At 39.1% G+C, this 20,558-nt stretch overlaps 1 protein-coding gene and 1 gene segment (V, D, J or C); both read left to right on the top strand.

Moving 5' to 3' along the window:
• The window catches only part of LOC125274624 (polymeric immunoglobulin receptor-like), an 859,185-nt gene that overhangs the window by 495,288 nt on the left and 343,339 nt on the right, over positions 1-20,558 (top strand). The gene's annotated exons all lie outside the window — the stretch shown is intronic.
• LOC125274807 lies at positions 18,304-19,103 on the top strand. The segment is given in 2 exon segments: positions 18,304-18,646; positions 18,732-19,103. Coding segments are annotated over 2 exon segments (387 nt in total).

Genomic DNA, 20,558 nt, shown 5'->3' with positions numbered 1-20,558 from the left:
AGAGCGCAACAGAAACAAAGTGTTGCCACCCGTGCTCCCCCGCAAAGATCTTGGGGACCGGGGAGGGCAACGCAAGCGAAGCCTTCCAGGGGTAAGACAGATCTGCGGACTGTCATTATCGCGAGGAAGGCTTCGAAGAAGTCCTGACGTCAGGGGTTCAGGACTTCTGAGGGCAGCCCCCTCCGGAGAGGGTCTTGTAAAATTAAAATCTATAATACTAACCCCTCTTCGGCGCCCTCAGGGGGCCGTTCTGCCAACCCCGCCGTCTCGTGCGTTACGGGGCGCAGCGGTCCCCACCGACCCTCTGAGGAGGGCCGGTCAGCGCTTGATTCGACTCCTCCCTGCCGGTGCGCCGCTCCAGGGCGTCGAGCCAAGTGCTCAAAAAACACCAGAGACCAGCCTCGAGAGGTTGGTTCCCTTAGTAGAATTTCTGGAAGAGTGGAAACGTCTTCCCAATATTTCTCAGTGGGTACTGCAGATGATAGAAAAGGGTTACAAAATACAATTCGGGTCTCGCCCGCCCCAGTTCAACGGGGTCCTCCCTACAGTGGTGGGCCCCCAGCAGTCTCTGGTCATGGAACAAGAAGTTATGACACTTTTGCAAAAAGGAGCTATAGAGAGGGTTCCTCCTCCCGGCAAACAGTCAGGGTTTTACAGCCGCTACTTCATAGTTCCGAAGAAGGATGGAGGATTGCGTCCTATTCTAGATTTACGCATGTTAAATCGCTCAGTACAAAAGCTCAAGTTCAAGATGCTTACACTCAGACAGATCACCACACAGATCAGGTCCGAGGACTGGTTCGTGACAATAGATCTGAAAGACGCGTACTTTCATGTGTCAATCCATCCTTCACATTGGAAGTTCCTCAGGTTCGCTTTCGGGGGCGAAGCTTACCAATACAAGGTTCTTCCGTTCGGCCTATCTCTTTCACCCCGCACCTTCACAAAGTGCGTGGATGCGGCTCTGGCTCCGCTGAGACTCCAGGGCATCCGCGTGCTGAATTATATCGACGACTGGTTGATTCTGGCTCAATCAGAGCAACAGGCAGTTCAACATCGAGATGTAGTTCTGTCACACATGAGAAGGTTAGGGTTGAGACTCAATACCAAGAAGAGTGTGCTTCTTCCAGCTCAAACTACCAGCTATCTAGGGGTAGTTTGGAATTCCACGACGATGCAGGCACATCTGTCTCCTGCCCGGGTGAATTCTATTCTCTCAACCGTGAAAGGGGTGAAATTAGGCCAGTCACTCACTGTAAAACAGTTTCAGAAACTGTTAGGTCTGATGGCAGCCGCTTCCAACGTGATACCTTTTGGTCTGCTGCACATGAGACCGTTGCAGTGGTGGCTCAGAACCAGGGGGTTTTCTCCGAGGGGAAATCCTTTTCGCACAATCAAGGTCACGCGGCGATGCCTTCGCGCCTTGGCAGTATGGAAGAAACCCTGGTTTCTGTCCCAAGGTCCTGTGTTGGGGGCTCCTTGTCGTCGCAAAATGCTAACGACGGATGCGTCTCTCACAGGCTGGGGGGCGATCATGAGTGGTCGCTCAGCTCAGGGTCTTTGGGGGGACCATCATCGTTCCTGGCATATAAATCAGCTGGAGATGATGGCGGTATTTCGAGCACTCAAATACTTCCTCCCAGACCTGAGGGGCCATCACGTGTTAGTTCGTACAGACAACATGTCGGTGGTCTCCTATATCAACCATCAGGGGGGTCTGAGGTCTCGCCAGTTGTGCAAATTATCACATCAGATCCTCCTATGGTCCCAGGGGAAATTTCTCTCTCTGAGAGCAGCTTATATCCCGGGACATCAAAATGTGGGGGCAGACATCCTGTCGAGGCAGGGGCCGAGGCCCGGGGAATGGAGGCTCCACCCCGAGGTGGTGGAGCTGATATGGAAGAATTTCGGTCGCGCAGAAGTCGACCTGTTTGCCTCGAAAGAGACGTCTCATTGCCCGTTGTGGTATTCTTTGACCCATCCAGCCCCTCTGGGGCTGGATGCTATGGTACAGACGTGGCCGAGGCTGCGTCTGTACGCTTTTCCCCCGATCGCTCTGCTCCCCGGAGTTCTGGAGAGGGTTCGACGGGACGGGGTCCGTCTAATATTGGTAGCCCCGTTCTGGCCGACCCGGATATGGTTCACGGATCTAGTATCCCTCTTAGAAGGCTCCCCCATGGAGATTCCGATCAGGCAGGACCTTCTGTCTCAAGCAGGCGGCTCAATAGTTCACCCCCGCCCGGAGATATGGAAACTGTGGGCCTGGCCCCTGAGGGGGCCGAGCTCATAGAATCCGGTCTCTCAACCGAGGTTGTAGAGACCATTCTCCACTCCAGAGCTCCATCCACGAGAAAACTTTATGCGTATAAGTGGAAGCTGTTTGCTACTTGGTGTAGCCGACTACAGGTGGATCCGTTCCACTCCTCCATCAGTCATGTACTGCAATTTCTCCAGGGAAAATTCTCGGATGGTTTAACCCCTTCTACATTGAAGGTATATATTGCAGCGATTTCTGCTTATCACGCTAAAATAGAAGGCGTTTCTGTGGGTAGAAACCCTTTAGTCATACGTTTTCTCCGTGGTACTCAGAGGCTGAGGCCTGTGGTACGCACAAAAACTCCGTCCTGGGACCTTGCCATTGTGTTGGAAGGGTTAGCTGCGGCTCCCTTTGAACCTTTGGAGAAAGTGTCTGAGAAGTTTCTCACTTTGAAAACCATATTTCTTCTGGCCATAACATCTCTCAAAAGAATTGGAGATTTACAAGCATTATCCGTTGCTCCTTCATGTCTAGACTTTGCACCTGGAATGGTCAAAGCTTTTCTGCATCCTAGACCTGGGTATATTCCCAAGGTCCCTACAAGTGTCCCGGGGCCGATTGTGCTGCAGGCCTTTTGTCCTCCACCTTTTGCAAATGCGGATCAGGAAACACTAAATCTGCTCTGCCCAGTGAGGGCTTTAGACGCTTACGTCCACAGAGCTGCCCTGTGGCGAAAATCTGAACAATTATTTGTATGTTACGGATCTCCTAACAAAGGAGGTCCGGCGTCCAAGCAGAGAATGAGTAAGTGGGTGGTCGAGGCCATCTCGCTTGCCTACGAGTCTTCCGGGCAGCCTTCTCCGTTGGCTGTCCGGGCACATTCCACCAGGGGTATGGCTGCCTCAAAGGCTTTGGTGTCGGGGGTTCCCCTCAATGACATATGTGAGGCTGCTGGGTGGTCGTCTCAGCATACCTTTATTAGGTTTTATAACCTTGATTTGGGCTCCACTCCAGGGTCCTCAGTATTGTCGTCCTGAAAGATAACAGACATGCATTTGGTCTTATGGCCTAGTTGGGATAGCGTTCCCAAAGCGCTTACGCAGCGTCGATGTTCCCATGAAAGGGAACGTCTCGGGTTACGTCTGTAACCCTGGTTCCCTGAATAAGGGAACGAGACGCTGCGTAGCTTAGCCATACTCCCAGCACGCCTGTGAGCGTCTGCTTCATCCCTATTTCAGAAGCTGGCGTTCTTTGTTCTCAAGGGTGCTTTATAGTTTCCTGGTCCGTGACGTCACCCGCTCTGACGTCCCGTCACACTATTGGTTCGATTTCACGAGTGCTTCAAGACGTAACACGCAGAGGCGTTCCCAAAGCGCTTACGCAGCGTCTCGTTCCCTTATTCAGGGAACCAGGGTTACAGACGTAACCCGAGACGTTTTCATTTCAGTAAAAGCTTCATGTAAATCTTTTACTACAACGATTCCACAACCATTGTTCCATATATGCAGAATATGTGGCCTGCATTGGGCACTAACTACCAAGGGGACACCATCCCAACCTCTATGAGGCCAACATCAACACCACACACCCACCCCCAGAAAGAGATTTCAACCAAGAGGCCAACTGAAGTTCTGCATAGGGGACCCATTTGACCAGTAGCTGCCCTGAGCAATTCTGTTACTTTCTTCTTTTATTCTACTGCATGTTCTATAAAATAATGACTCACTTCTGTTGCCAAGAATGCACACATTCAACACTCAACCAAAACTGTAGAATGGCTTACATACATTATACTATTACTGTAGTAAAAGGAAACTGAATTATAAAAACAATAGATTTCATATTTTCTCCAGTTAGAACCGAAACATGACAAGTAATGCATTTTTCATAATGCCATCAACTGTTAGTATTTTGACAGTCATTGTGCTTTGATTGACTATATCTTCATGTTGAATAGAAAACTAGTGCTATGTTTTGACAGAACAACTCGATTTTGAATCAGGTTTGCTGTATTTTGATAGAGTTAGTATATGTTGAAAAAGGTTTTTAGCGTTTTGAAATGTGGAGTTTGTGTTTATATAACAAAATATGGTTTGGGGCAGAAAATTAACTATTTGGCTAACTGTGTGATGTTTGTGTGTTGCTGTGTTAAGAGTTTAGAAAAAGTACTTTAAGTATTGCTAAACGCTTGTTAGCAATTGAAAAAAACTGTAAGTACATCTTGAAATACACTTATACTTTAAGTTGTTTCAAAATAATACATTTAATAGGCATTTAGTATAGTATCATTTTAATATATTACAGTTTTTCTCGATTGCTTAAACACTATAACCAGGCTTTTGAACTAAAATTTCAAAACCCTAACGCCATTTATCAAAAAGCACACCCATTTCCCTAAACTATAAACACTATTTTCCTGTTTTGACACATGCATCAGATTTGTTGAACTGACACTGCAAAACTCTAGACACAAATCCCTTCATTTCTCATTGCCTACACCATGTTGTCATTTAGAAAGCACTAGCATTCAATATTGTTCACTCAAGTCAGCACAGCTTGAGCTCAATTGGCACACAGTTATCCACGTGGAAACACTAAGTGTCCAAATTTATCACACATCAATCAGAACCTTCAATAGAGAGATAAAAGAGCCCGAGTCAGTTTATTCAGTTTTGGAACAATGGATCCAGAGAGACGTGATTGAAAAGGTCGAGGACACCAGAGAGGAGGAAGAGGAGGAAGAGGATGAGCAAGAGCGGTAAAGAGTAGAGGAAGAGGAGGAGGACGAGGATGAGGATGAGGGGCAAGGAGACAACGAGTCTCCGATGAAATTCGTGCCACTAGTTGACCATGTCCTTGTCCATGGTATGACTATGAGGGAGGCTGGGCAATGAGAAATGAAGGGTTCCTTCACCGTCACCTCGATCATAAGAACCTTCAGGGAGGAAAGCCTCAGTGGAGGTGTACCTCAGTGTACTCTACTGTAACTTTTGAGTGCTGTTCTCTGTTACAACACATGCATCATGCAAATTACCTTACATACAGGTAGAGTTTCTGTCTGCTTCCATTTTGTATACAGGATGCTACAGTTACAGTAATCAGTACTTCTATTTTTGTAGGACACAGAGACAGTGGAATGGAAGAAGCCTGACTAGACATTTCAATTGATGCGTGCCAGGGGTGGATCAGGCATGCAAGAGGATTTTCCCCCCGCTGCCTGGATAGGGCCAGTAGAGCCTGTGATGTTGATGAGATTCTCTGGCCTGTCCCAGAACAAAGATGTGATGCTGGGGCAGAATATTTTTTATTGTTGTTTGGTGTATTGTACTGTACAGTACATTAAGAAATGAAAAATGTGCAAATGAATACACGTGTTCATCATGTGAAAAGTTCAGTGAGGGGAGAACCACAAGCAACACAACTTATTACTGGTTTTTGTTTTTGTTTTTGTAGTATTGTTTTGAATTTATCTCGCCAGTGTGTTAGACTATGTTGTAGTGTGTGTGTTTTTGAGGGCTCGTGTGTGATGTCTGAGGGCAAAGTTTGGTTTTTCAGCAAGAGTGAATGGTTTTGAGTGTAGAGCTTCATTTTGACCTGAAAATAGGATGTTTGGGGAATTGGGTGAGACGTTATGGATTTGTGTTTACTGTTTTGAGAATATGAGGCACAGTTTCAAGAAATGTGTTTAAGCAATCGAGAAAAACTGTAAAGGTGGGGTATCCATTTTTTCAACAATGCTGTTGGACATTGTTGATATTTGAAATCAACCCAAACAAACCAACCCCTCTCTTCATTGCTCCACCGCCAAAACTACTCTACAACTCTAAGTACCCTGCTCCGAGTCAGTTTCGAACCCTGGCCCTCTGCTTCATGTGAGGCAAGTGCACTACAATGACGCTAAACACAGCATTCTCTAGCGGTCGTCAGTGTGCAGTAGTTTAACTGCAAATCTCTCACTATCTGTTGATATCTCACTGTTACACACGCAACGCAAGATTGGATGTCTGTTTATCACAACTGATGCTTCACAAAAAAGTTGCAGTTGATGAATGCGCAGTTGATGAATGAACGACAAGAAAACACAAAAAATGAACATACAGCACACAAGAGTAAATACAAACGAGTTTGTTGTTAATCGCCAACAGCACAGCAGCTCCAGACAATCATGACACTCAAACCCAGTTTTACTCACATGAAAAGCGGACTCAAAGCAGCCTCTGTGTCTGTTTTCAGGCCTTCCCGCTTAGCTCTCTCCAGCGCTGGAAAGCTTTTCTAATATTAATGCTGGTCCTAAAGCGCTTACCAAAATAAATATATTTCAGACAGAACCACTTTGGCAAGTTTATTGAGTTTATTGAAACACAACTTATCTTTGGCGGTATGGTTCCTTATGGGGGTTCTTGCTCCAAAATTAATTGAACATACAAGAGCTTCAACATTAACCCCCAGGAACCATTAGCTTGGAAATACATAGACAATTAAGACACTTAGTAATGTCTTCAAAATCAAACAGTGGTAATCATGTAGATGTGGCAGTGGGATGTCTATACTGTAGCTTGGTTATGAGGATGAGGGTCTCTCAGCAGAGAGGTCCATGCCAGCCAGGACTTGAAAGCCTTAAGTGATCTGAAACAAAAGAAGACGACAACCAGAAGGTGCACAGTAATATGATCATGCTTATAATGGGGAGGGAGGGAGGGTTGTGAGCAGTTTGAGCATATACTTACCGAGCAGTAATGCCACATATATATGTCCCATGTCTAATAGGAGAATGGTAGTGATTGGAGCGATTTGACAAGCTGACCGCATCAGCTGTTCGCAGCACTACGCCTGCCTGAACTAACGCTGTGCTCGAATTTCCTTTTCACCTGGGCAATTGATGTTATTTATTTATCATTATTGGCTTCTTATTGTTGTTTAATTATGTAATTAGCATGATGCATTCTTACAGTTCCTGGCAAATAAAATTTTATATTTGATTTAATTCTGTTGTTCTTCTGAAATTGTTATTTCAGTTGATTAAGTTGAATCTAATGTTACAGCACATTAATGTGCAGAATGAGTCAAACTGGAAGGCTCATAAATGAATGGAGCAGCAAACACTTCATCTGAGACCTTTTGATTTCTGTCTATCAATGACTTAGCAGTTTGTATGAACGTGACTTTGTTGTGAGCAAAGCAGTTGCAGCCAAAGGTATTAGTTCCCCCTGCATCCTCTGACTTATGATCAGACTGGTGATTTTGTGTTCGTGAGATCTGTGACCTGCTGTTTTGAGAATCCGTGTGACATCGGGTCAATAATGAATGACTGAAAGAGTAAGTGAACAGGTCCTACTAAACAAATATTCAAATTAAAACACAACTAGATTAAAAATCCTTACATCTGTGAACCTCTATATATGCAAATGATTCAGTAGGGAGGATCAGAGTCACTCAGACACTCACAGGACTGTGTTATAAACTGAATCCTCAGTCAGTGTTTATGTTCTGCTGCAGTGCAGATAAATATCTTCTTATTCTCTTCATTTGGCAGTTTTATGGTGATAATGGAAATGTTACTTTATGGAGTTCTCCTGATGATTATTTCAAGTGAGAATGATTTCACTTTCTCCAGATTATTGTTGTCAATTATTTTTTCTAAATCTAACATATTTTTTCTCTGTTTTTCAGCTGTTAGTGGTCAGTCTTTGACCTCCTCAGATTCTGTGGTGAAAAGACCAGGAGAATCAGTCACTCTGTCCTGCAGTGCGTCTGGATTCTCAATGAGCAGGCTACTGGATGGCTTGGATCCGTCAGAAACCAGGGAGAGGACTGGAGTGGATTGGGAGTATAGCTGGCTCAACTATATATTATGCTCAGTCTCTACAGGGACAGTTCTCAGTGACCACAGACACCAGCAAAAACATGCTGTATTTAGAGGTGAAAAGCCTGAAGACTGAAGACACAGCTGTTTATTACTGTGCAAGAGAGTCACAGTTACACAATAAGACTGCAGGGCTGAACAAAAACTATTCATGCATGAAATCACTGAAGCAATTACTGCAAATTTCCCCACAATTCAACACATTACTTGTTTAGAAAACATTTTAATACTTCTGTATAAACAACGTCCCAAATGAAAGTATGAATTTCTGGGCTGGTAATAAGGAAGGTCAAAAAGATAATAGATTCAGAGTTTGGAGGAATGATCATTGAGTGAGATTCATAACCTGCAAGTGAGTGTACTGTACATAAGCACCTGATAAATTAATCTGAAAATAATAGGCTGTTGTTTGATTCAGACTCAAGAATAGTTCAATCATGCCAAATCTGATCAAGTGAATTAGTACACTGCAGTGGCAAATATCATCTACAATGAGCAAGATGAAGGGTTTATTTATTTATTTATTTATTTATTTATTTTATTTATTTATTTATTTATTTATTTGGTCTGACATCATATTTTATTGATATGAAATCTGCTGGAGGATGGGCTATGCAAATTAAAATGTACTTTCTGCCTTATAAACTCTTCATTATTTGTCTACCTTTTAAGTGTTTTGTCATTGAGATTTTTAACAAAAACTGCTGCAAAAATGGTCCTCAGAATTACTTGTTTTCATAAGCATACTCGTCTCTATGGACAGTAAGTAAGATTTATTTTTATGTAGTCAGTCGTCCTCAAACCTGGGAACGAACATAAACTGACCTGTACTTTCTCTGGGATTGAAGTTGGTGATGCAGTTATTTCATGGATAAGACAGGCTGAAGGGAAAGGGCTCGAGTGGATCTCGCATATTTCTGCTCCAAGCGGCAGTAGCAAATATTACTCTAAAACTGTTGAAGGACGATTCACCATCTCCAGAGACAACAGTAAAATGCAGGTGTATCTGCACATGACAAATCTACAGGCTGAGGACACTGCTGTTTATTACTGTGCCCGAAAAACACAGTAACACAAGAGGCTGCTGAGCTGTACATAAACTTATGTGCTTTAGAGAAACTGTTTGTGCCACAAGTGATTCAAAAATAATTCACATAGATAACTGAAAAAAAAAAAACAATTCATCCCTCATTACAGTATTTCACAATTGCTAAAACACATTTCTTGAAACCATCACTCATTTTCTCAAAACATTAAACACAAATCCAATCTTCAAACTAATTTCACAAAACCTTCTGACTCTTATGGCAAAATCAAACAAAGCTTTCAGATCATACACACATTAAACAATATATAAACACTACAGATCATTCATTAGACACTACATTAAAAAATGGAAAACACAACATCCAGAACATGAGGTTACAGAAAAAAAAGTATATTGTATATAGAATCACAAGTAATGTGAATTTAAAGTATACTGTATGTACTGCAAGTACAGTATTATATTCAATATTACAGTATTTCACAATTGCTAAAACACTAAACCCCATTCTCTGAACCCAATGCTCAGTGGCCTAAACCCATTTGTCGAATCAGTCACTTTGTAGGCAAAACCTTAAACAAGTTCAGGTAGTTAAGACACTGTTTGCAAATCTCATCCACTCTTTTTGCAAAACTTCTAAACACATTCTTACTCACTAAAACACATTTTGCACTGTGTTGCAAAATGGTAAATACATGTGGCAAAAGTTAAACACAACTACAACACAGTTGTCATCCTTTAAACACAATGACTCAAAATTATTCACACTTATTTCTAATGAAGTGATCAAATCAACTGTATAAAATATAGGTCAGTTCAGAGTGCACAGGTGACACAGGTGCTGAATGATGATACCAACAATAGATGGAAACAATCTGAAAAGTAGAGGAGGAAGAGTATGTGTAAGAGGATGATGAGGAGAAAGAGCAAGGGGTGTGGAGACAAGGCTGTCGAGGCTGGATCCGGCACAGGTTTTTCCCTTTGCCTGGCAAGAGACGACATTGCCTGTGATGTGGAAAATGTCCTCAACAATATTCAATAATATTCAACAATATTATTGATCTGACAGTACTGACATTATAGGATGAGAACTGAACTAAGCTAGCCTAGATGATGACATCACTGTTTTCTGCAGAACTGCTTTATAGAGGAAAATAATTACAGTAATTTACATAATAATTGATGGTCTTTACAATGTAAGTGAATCAACACTGAACTGACTTCAGCTGAACGATGACACTATTTTCTTTTAGAGCTGTACAGCCAAAATGAACCCTCTTTGCATTACTGATCATCATGTACCTGTTATCACTGTAAAGCTGCTTTGACTATACTATACTAGACTATACTAGACTATACTATACTATACTATACTATACTAGACTATACTATACTATACTATACTATACTATACTATACTATACTAGACTATACTAGACTAGACTAGACTAGACTAGACTAGACTAGACTATACTATACTAGACTAGACTAGACTAGACTATACTATGCTATACTAGACTATACTAGACTAGACTAGACTAGACTATACTATACTATACTATACTATACTAGACTATACTATACTATACTAGACTAGACTAGACTAGACTAGACTAGACTATACTAGACTATACTATACTATACTAGACTAGACTAGACTAGACTAGACTATACTATACTATACTATACTATACTATACTAGACTATACTATACTATACTATACTATACTATACTAGACTAGACTATACTAGACTAGACTAGACTAGACTATACTAGACTATACTAGACTAGACTAGACTAGACTAGACTAGACTAGACTATACTAGACTAGACTAGACTAGACTATACTATACTATACTATACTATACTAGACTAGACTATACTAGACTATACTATACTATACTATACTATACTATACTATACTAGACTAGACTAGACTATACTATACTAGACTAGACTAGACTATACTAGACTATACTAGACTAGACTAGACTATACTATACTATACTATACTATACTAGACTATACTAGACTAGACTAGACTAGACTAGACTAGACTAGACTAGACTATACTAGACTATACTAGACTAGACTAGACTAGACTAGACTAGACTATACTATACTATACTAGACTAGACTATTCTAGTATCTGTATAGTATAAATTGCAATTGAAATAAAGGTGACTTGACTTGATTTAGGCCGGACCCAACATGAAGACGTGATGCTGAAGCAGAATGAATCTCTCACTGACTCTGAACTTTGTTTTGTGTGTGTGTGTGTGTGTGTGTATGTGTGTGTGTGTGTGTGTGTGTGTGTGTGTGTGTGTGTGTGTGTGTGTGTGTGTATGTGTGTGTGTGTGTGTGTGTGTGTGTGTGTGTGTGTGTGTGTACTGTATCATGCTTTTCATTTAGAGTTTTCTTTGACCTTTTAGTCATTTGCATTTAGACTGCAGTATGTTTGCAGTATGTAAGTACTGTATATATAGACATTCAATACTATATAATATTGAATATAATACTGTACTTGCAGTACATACAGTATACTTTAAATTCACATTACTTGTGATTTCTATACATTTTATGTAATGGCAAAATGTGTTTACTGTGTTACAATATACTTTTTTTTCTGTAACCTCATGTTCTGGATGTTGTGTTTTCCATTTTTTTAATGTAGTGTCTAATGAATGATCTGTAGTGTTTATATATTGCTTAATGTGTGTATGATCTGAAAGCTTTGTTTGATTTTGCCATAAGAGTCAGAGGTTTTGTGAAATTAGTTTGAAGATTGGATTTGTGTTTAATGTTTTGAGAAAATGAGTGATGGTTTCAAGAAATGTGTTTTAGCAATTGTGAAATACTGTATATAGTATTGATGTCTGTATATACAGTACTTACATAGTGCAAACATACCGCAGTCTAAATGCAAATGACTAAAAGGTCAAAGAAAACTCTGTATGAAAAGCATGATACAGTACACAAAACACAAAACACAAAACACACACACACACACACACACACACACACACACACACACACACACACACACACACACACAAAACAAAGTTCAGAGTCAGTGAGAGATTCATTCTGCTTCAGCATCACATCTTCATGTTGGGTCCGGCCTAAATCAAGTCAAGTCACCTTTATTTCAATTGCAATTTATACTACACAGATACTAGTCTAGTCTAGTATAGTATAGTATAGTATAGTATAGTATAGTATAGTCTAGTCTAGTATAGTATAGTATAGTATAGTATAGTCTAGTCTAGTCTAGTCTAGTATAGTCTAGTATAGTATAGTATAGTCTAGTATAGTCTAGTCTAGTCTAGTATAGTCTAGTATAGTATAGTATAGTCTAGTCTAGTATAGTATAGTCTAGTATAGTCTAGTATAGTATAGTCAAAGCAGCTTTACAGTGATAACAGGTACATGATGATCAGTAATGCAAAGAGGGTTCATTTTGGCTGTACAGCTCTAAAAGAAAATAGTGTCATCGTTCAGCTGAAGTCAGTTCAGTGTTGATTCACTTACATTGTAAAGACCATCAATTATTATGTGAATTACTGTAATTTTTTTCCTCTATAAAGCAGTTCTGCAGAAAACAGTGATGTCATCATCTAGGCTAGCTTAGTTCAGTTCTCATCCTATAATGTCAGTACTGTCAGATCAATAATATTGTTGAATATTATTGAATATTGTTGAGGACATTTTCCACATCACAGGCAATGTCGTCTCTTGCCAGGCAAAGGGAAAAACCTGTGCCGGATCCAGCCTTGACAGCCTTGTCTCCACACCCCTTGCTCTTTCTCCTCATCATCCTCTTACACATACTCTTCCTCCTCTACTTTTCATATTGTTTCCATCTATTGTTGGTATCATCATTCAGCACCTGTGTCACCTGTGCACTCTGAACTGACCTATATTTTATACAGTTGATTTGATCACATTCATTAGAAATAAGTGTGAATAATTTTGAGTCATTGTGTTTAAAGGATGACAACTGTGTTGTAGTTGTGTTTAACTTTTGCCACATGTATTTACCATTTTGCAAACACACTGCAAAATGTGTTTTAGTTGAGTAACAATATGTTTAGAGTTTTGCAAAAAGAGTGGATGAGATTTGCAAACAGTGTCTTAACTACCTGAACTTGTTTAAGGTTTTGCCTACAAAGTGACTGATTCGACAAATGGGTTTAGGCCACTGAGCATTGGGTTCAGAGAATGGGGTTTAGTGTTTTAGCAATTGTGAAATACTGTAAAAAAAAAAAAAAAAAAAAAACTTAAGATATGGTTTTTGAAATAATTCAAATATTTTATATTAAGTGGCCTTAACTAGTATGTACTTACATCAAAAAATAAGTACAATGTACTTATTGGGTTCATATTGAGTGGCAAAACACTTTTGCTGCTATTGAGGTGGGATATGGGTAAGATTAGGAAAAGCTTTGGTGGTATGGGTAGGTTTAAGGGTAGGGGTAAAGTGTAAGGGATGGGTCAACAGTGTAATTATAAATGTAATAACAGAAATTAATTACAGATGTAATTACATGATAATAGATTCAGAGTTTGGAGGAATGATCCATTGAGTGAGATGCATAACCTGAAGTGAGTGTACTGTACATAAGCACCTGATAAATGAATCTGAAAATAATAAGGCTGTTGTTTGATTCAGACTCAAGAATAGTCAATCATGCCAAATCTTTTTTTAAAATGTTGGCCTACTATACATTTCCACAGTAAGATAAACACTAATCTTTATATCTTTCAAGTAAATTAATGCACTTTAGTGGCAAATATCATCTACAATGAGCAAGATGAATCCAGATATAGGGTTGATTTTTTCTTCTTCATATTTGTCTCCTTTTCAGTGTTTTGTCATTGAGATTTTTAACATATATTTATATATATAGTTTGTTTGTTGTTTTTTTAATTAATTTTCATCTCTTTGCTGTCAAGTCATGTCTACTTTTCACTTTATTGCTAAAACTCAAGTGTCTCATAAATGATAATATCTTTTATTTTAACAGTGTGCAAAGGACAGACACTGACTGAGTCTGAGTCAGTCGTCCTCAAACCTGGGAACGAACATAAACTGACCTGTACTTTTTCAGGATGTAGCATTGGCAGTGCAGTTATTTCATGGATCAGACAGGCTGAAGGGAAAGGGCTCGAGTGGATTTCACATATTTCTGCTCCAAGTGGCAGTAGCAAATATTACTCTAAAACCGTTGAAGGACGATTCACCATCTCCAGAGACAACAGTAAAATGCAGGTGTATCTGCACATGACAAATCTACAGGCTGAGGACACTGCTGTTTATTACTGCGCCCGAAAAACACAGTAACACAAGAGGCTGCTGAGCAGTACATAAACTTATGTGCTTTAGAGAAACTGTTTGTGCCACACGTGATTCAAAAATAATTCACATAGGTAACTGAAAAAAACAATCCATCCCTCATTAATGAATGCCAACTTTAAAGCATGTGTAAAACTCATGTATTCACTCATCACTCTATTCACTCTATGATCAGTGTTCACACCAAATACACTTAATTATGATTAAATAAATTCTATTTTTCCTTTATTATTGTACATTTTTCTGAAATGTGTAAAGTTTTCATGATTCTGGGATTGGATAAGGATTTAGATCATTAAAAATGTATCCACTTAACTTTGTTATGTAATTATCTACTACAAGTCTGAGCTAGTAAATAAAAAGTAACAAACAATACACTGAAAGGCAGACATGGTTACAGAGGTTAAAGGTAGGGAATCCATTTATTCAATCACGTTGTTGAACACTGTTGATATTTGAAATCAACCTAAACAAACCCACCCCTCTCTTCATTGCTCCACCTCCAAAATCACACTCCAATGCTAACCACCCTGCTCCGAGTAGGTCTTGAACCCCAGCCTGATCATTGCTGGCTTGCGATGCGAGTGCACTGACAATGACGTCAAACACCTCATTCTCTAACAGTCGTCAGTGTGCAGCAGTTTAACTGCAAAACTCTCACTATCTGGCCGCTGTTACACACACAATGCGAGAGTGGATGTCTCTGTATCACAACTGACGTGCAACAAAATTCTTCACGAAAAATAAAGCGCAGTTGATGAATGAACTAATGAAAAGCAGGTTCAAAGCAGCCTGATTTCAGGCCTTCCTGCTTAGCTCTCTCCAGCGCTAGAAAGCTTTTCTAATATTTAACGAGTTCGTTTGCCCATATAATCTTTAGGATATTAGGTTAGCTAATTTGGCTTGCTGTCCACTGAGGAGGGGCTCGATGAAGCATTTTCAACTCGAGCTCTGATACACCCCCAAAAAGTGCAGAATAAATTTGGGACAGCAAGTTGGATTAAGCATGGTTGAAAATGCTTAAGGATTTAAAGTATATGGGATACCCAGATGCTTAATGCTTGTTACCCCCCAAAAGGAGAGAACGATTAAAGCGATATGAAGAATAGAGTTGAGGTGTCGAGTGGCACTAGTGTTTCCTACGCCGGAACACAAGGAGGTTGTGATTAATTGGCCTGGAGTCATGAATGAACACTGCTGCGGCAGTGATATTTAATGAGGCTCCTGTGGGAGCTGGGCTGGAACGCGTCGCCCCACTATGTCCCCCATGTGGAAGCTATGAGCAGGCTTCTGCTGCGGCAATATTATTATTTAAAGAACTCTGTCGGGAGCTTGCGTTTATTGCTGAAACAGCTGAGACTGAAGAGAGGTAAGCAGCTGCTTATATACTCTGTTGATTGGAAGATTAGATGGGCTCACTCCTCCCTAAATTATGTTTAGGAACTTCACTAACGCGGGTCCTAAAGCATTTGCCCAGTCATAAACCTTCATTCCAGTGATATTCTTTTGAGCTTGCTTGTTCTCTCTCCTCGACCATCATACACCCCCTAATGCTAATTGGATAGATGTTTGTTGTTGATATCAGCCTGACTAACTTCCAAACAGTGTGAAAAAACGGATACCCCACCTTTAATAAGGACACAGAAAATGTAAATGTGCCTTTAGAGGGCAGTCTATGCAAACCTATACTTCTTGTCTCTTTTAAAAGCCCCCACTCTATTCATCTACAGACACAAAACTTGTTTGACTTTCCTGCATCAGGTTCCTCTTTTCATAACATGGCAATGGATATTGTGTCTAAACTGGGTTTTATCTTCATGTTTGCTCTCACAGAATGTAAGAAGGGCTTTTGAAAACCTGTTGACAATCAGACTTATTCATGTGTACTGTTGTAAATGTTAATGTTGAACTGTTCATTTTTCAGTCTGTTGGTGTCAGACACTGACTGAGTCTGAGTCAGCGGTCATTAAACCTGGAGGATCTCACAGACTTACCTGTACAGCCTCTGGATTTAGCGGTGACCCGAGCTTGTCTTGGATCAGACAGGCAGCAGGAGGAGGTCTGGAGTGGCTGGCATACATCTCATCCTGGCAGTACTATATACCTACTCTCAGTCTGTTCAGGGACGGTTCACCATCTCCAGAGACAACAGCAAGAAACAGATGTATCTGCAGATGAATAATATGAAGAATGAAGACACTGCTGTATATTATTGTGCAAGAAAGCCACAGTGACAAATACAACTACAGTACTGCACAAAATCTGAATGCAACAAACAGACATTTGTCTTATTTAATCCACCAAAGCTTTACAGTGTAACAATTTACATTTTTGTACATTAATTACTTTTCTTACAAATCACAAATATTATCTGAGCAATTTTAGTATAATTGTGTTAGTTCAAAACAATACGGTAGAAAAATAATTTCATTGATTCATGTATGTATTAACTAATGCCAACAAGAATTTATAGGCTAAAAAATAGATTCGAGTTGCAACTTGTAACCATAGTTTTCTGAAAGGGATCCTCTGTATAGAGAGCATTGTTGTGCTGTATTGTGTACTGTGTATTGTAGGGATAAACAAAAAAAAATGGATTTCACTAAAAATATCTTAATTTGTCATCCCATGATTTACTCACCATCAAGCCCCTAGGTGTCAATCAGAAATATATTTAAAAAAAAATATCCTTAGTCCTCTAAGGTTGATAATGTTTGTAAATGGGGGGACACGTTTTGAAGCCAAAAATAATGCATCCATCCATAAAAACAGTAATCCATACGACTCCAGGGGGTTAATAAAGGCCTTCTGGAAGCGAAATCGATGTAAGAAAAATATCCATATTGAAAATTTCAAATAACTAGCTTCCAGGAGATGACCATATGCAGAATTGGGCAGAAGAGTATCCTTTGACCTGATGTACAACGTAATGATGGACACGGAGGTGCAGAGGATAGAGCAAAACAAATCACCGGTTATGGATTATAATTTGTAAGTATCGTAATTTTTAAAGAGCAAATCATGTTTTTTTTTTTTTTTTTTTTTTTTTTTTTTTGGGTGAACTATCCTTATAATGTGTTCGTCAGGAGTGGATTAAATATGCAATGCTGCAATGTTGACAAAACCCTTTTTAAAAGTGAAATGATTTCTGTAAATCTAGTGGTAAAATGCTGTGTGGGTCTCATTAAAAGAAAAAAAAAATTCTTTTAATGAAAAAATTAAAAGAAAAAAAAAACAGTGGGGAGAATCAATGAATTATAAATAATTTACTGGGAATAATGGGAATAATGTAATCATGTAATCAATAAAAAAGTAGTATTTGAGTATTTTAAAATGTAATAGAATCTTATTACAAGTATTATTTTTTTGTAATCTGATTACATAATCCAGATTACATGTAATCAGTTACTACCCAGCTCTGAGATCATCAACACAAAGATCAACACAATCAATGCCTTCTTCACACTCATGATCATATTCAGACACATTACCACACACACACACACACACACACACACACACACACACACACACACATGTAAAGTGGCCTGAACATTTTATCATCTTAGATTATTTTGAGTCTGTGAACACAAATAATATTTGTTGTTGTTTTTTTTGGTTAAACAATGAATATAATTTATATATTAATGTAATTTATATTAATACAAATAAAATGTATATAAAAGTGTATTGTAGAAATGTATCAATGCTAATATATTATATAATATAGTCTACTATAGCAGCAGAGCTCCACAAGAGGGAGTCACTAACTTAAATTAAACATGACCCGTTTCTGAAGACTTAACAGTAATTATAAATTATGCTAAACTATTAGCATACTGACATCATTTAAATTACATGAAGAAAACAGCTAAATTGGAGTCACAATAAACAATTCTGGACTTTGTAACTCCTCCTCCTCTCATTAATAATAATCACGTACAAGGCCTGAGAAAGCAGATTATGCAAATGTGATGATTTACCTCTATATAACACACAAATCCAGATCACTGTTCACTGTGCAGTGAAACAACAGGAGCAGAATTTACATTTAGCAAACGTTTTGACAATGGTGTCAATGAGCATCTGGCATTTCATATTTGTGGTGATTGTTTCTCAACAAGGTAAATTTGATATTTGTGTTATTCTAGAAAACAGCACTATGATAGAAGCTCACTGTTAATATGATTTATGTCTATTTTTCCACAGGTATCAGTGGTGATGAAATCCGATTAGATCAGTCTCCTGCTGTGATAAAGAGACCTGGAGAAACAGTGAAGATCTCCTGTAAAATATCTGGTTTTACAATGACAGACTACTTCATGCACTGGATCAGGCAGAAGCCAGGGAAAGCTCTGGAGTGGATTGGGAGAGTAAACTCTGGCAGTAGTTCTAGCTCTAATTATCTTATTTACGCAGACTCTGTGAAAAATCACTTCACTATGAGTGAGGACGTGTCTCAAAGTACACAGTATCTTGAAGCCAAGAGTCTGAGAGAAGAGGACACTGCTGTTTATTACTGTGCTCGACAGACACAGTGACTCCATCTGTTGAAGAGGCCCTACAATAACCACAGAAAGAAGTTATGAGGCTATGACAAGTAATTATTTAGTCATTATTATTTTTAAATATTAGTAGTCATTGTTATAAAAAGATCATCATGATTTTAATTCTTTCTGGTTCTTAAATTCAGATACTTTCTTGTTTGTATCTGAAATCCACTCACCATTTATATGACCATTGAAAGGACAGAGTTTACTGTTGATAGATATTGCAATTTTTGATCTTCACTCAGATTTGTATTTATTTGTTTCTAACTTTAATTATTTTTCTTTCATCCAGCTTACTGTAATGTATAGTACTCTTGCTTTAATTGCTGTAGTGACGCTCAAAAATAACCATTGTGACCATCATGACACCTGCAGTGTTTACTGAGCTTTGATGACTGCTGATCTGACAATAAGTTGACTACTAAAAAGAAATCATCTGTACTTCACTTGCTCATCTGCCCATGGTGCTGATTGATACCGCTGTTGCTTTTATGATTCCCCAGAACAATAACCAGAAACGTTACAAATTAGCCTATGTTCTAACATTTACAATATCACATTGCTATAATTAGACAAAATGGTTATTTTGTAATGTTAACAAACCAAATAATTTTGTAGGGAGGATAATTCATGTAATTCAAATACTCAAGGGACTGTGCTATAAATTGAATTGAGTCAGTACTTGTGTTCAGATGCTGTGCAGCTAAATAGCTTCTTAATGGAAATGTTGCTCCATAGAGAAACTTTTAATTCTTCTGAATTACATACAGTCATCTCATTGTTCTATTTCATCAATTATGTTTCATTATTATCACATTAATTTCCCATGTCTTTCAGCTGTTAGTGGTCAGTCTTTGAATTCTGTAGTGAAAAACCCTGGAGAATCCGTTATTCTCTCCTGCAGTGTGTCTGGTATCTCAGTCGGCAGCTATCAGTGCTAAAATCAATCTTGCATCACACCAATATGAAATAAATTTAAGTTTAAAAGGTATGCAAGGTTAAAAATGTTCAAACCTTTCCAAAAATACTGGCATAAATCCCAGGGAAGGGATTTATGCCAGTCAGTAAACTGAGGGAAGAGAAAAGGCTGAAAACTCTTATGTCATGTGAAAATAAACTATAGTGAATGAATAAAAAATAAGTCTACTACAATTTAAGCTATTATTTCTAGTCACTAAATCATTCTGAGTCTTACATTTTTTACACTTTTTACTTTTTACACATTTCATATTCAACATTCAAATTAAACTTCCGACTGGCATAACAGATTGTGTTACATGTGGTGTTCAATATTTCAGCTCAACCTCGTGAGTAATCATATTTTGTACATTTGTTTGTACTGTTGATACAGGCAGCTTCATCCTGTGAGGTTTATTAACTGTTAAAGACACTCATTGCAAAAATATAATATAATAGTAGCACAAGGTTTAAAAGCCATCGACCTCAGGACAAAACATAATCAGCCATGTTTGTGCTACATGTGGTT

Source organism: Megalobrama amblycephala, linkage group LG1 (assembly GCF_018812025.1).
Source record: "Megalobrama amblycephala isolate DHTTF-2021 linkage group LG1, ASM1881202v1, whole genome shotgun sequence".
NCBI lineage: Eukaryota > Metazoa > Chordata > Actinopteri > Cypriniformes > Xenocyprididae > Megalobrama > Megalobrama amblycephala.
Note: the sequence above shows the minus strand (reverse complement) of the source record. Positions and strands in the feature narration are given on the sequence as shown.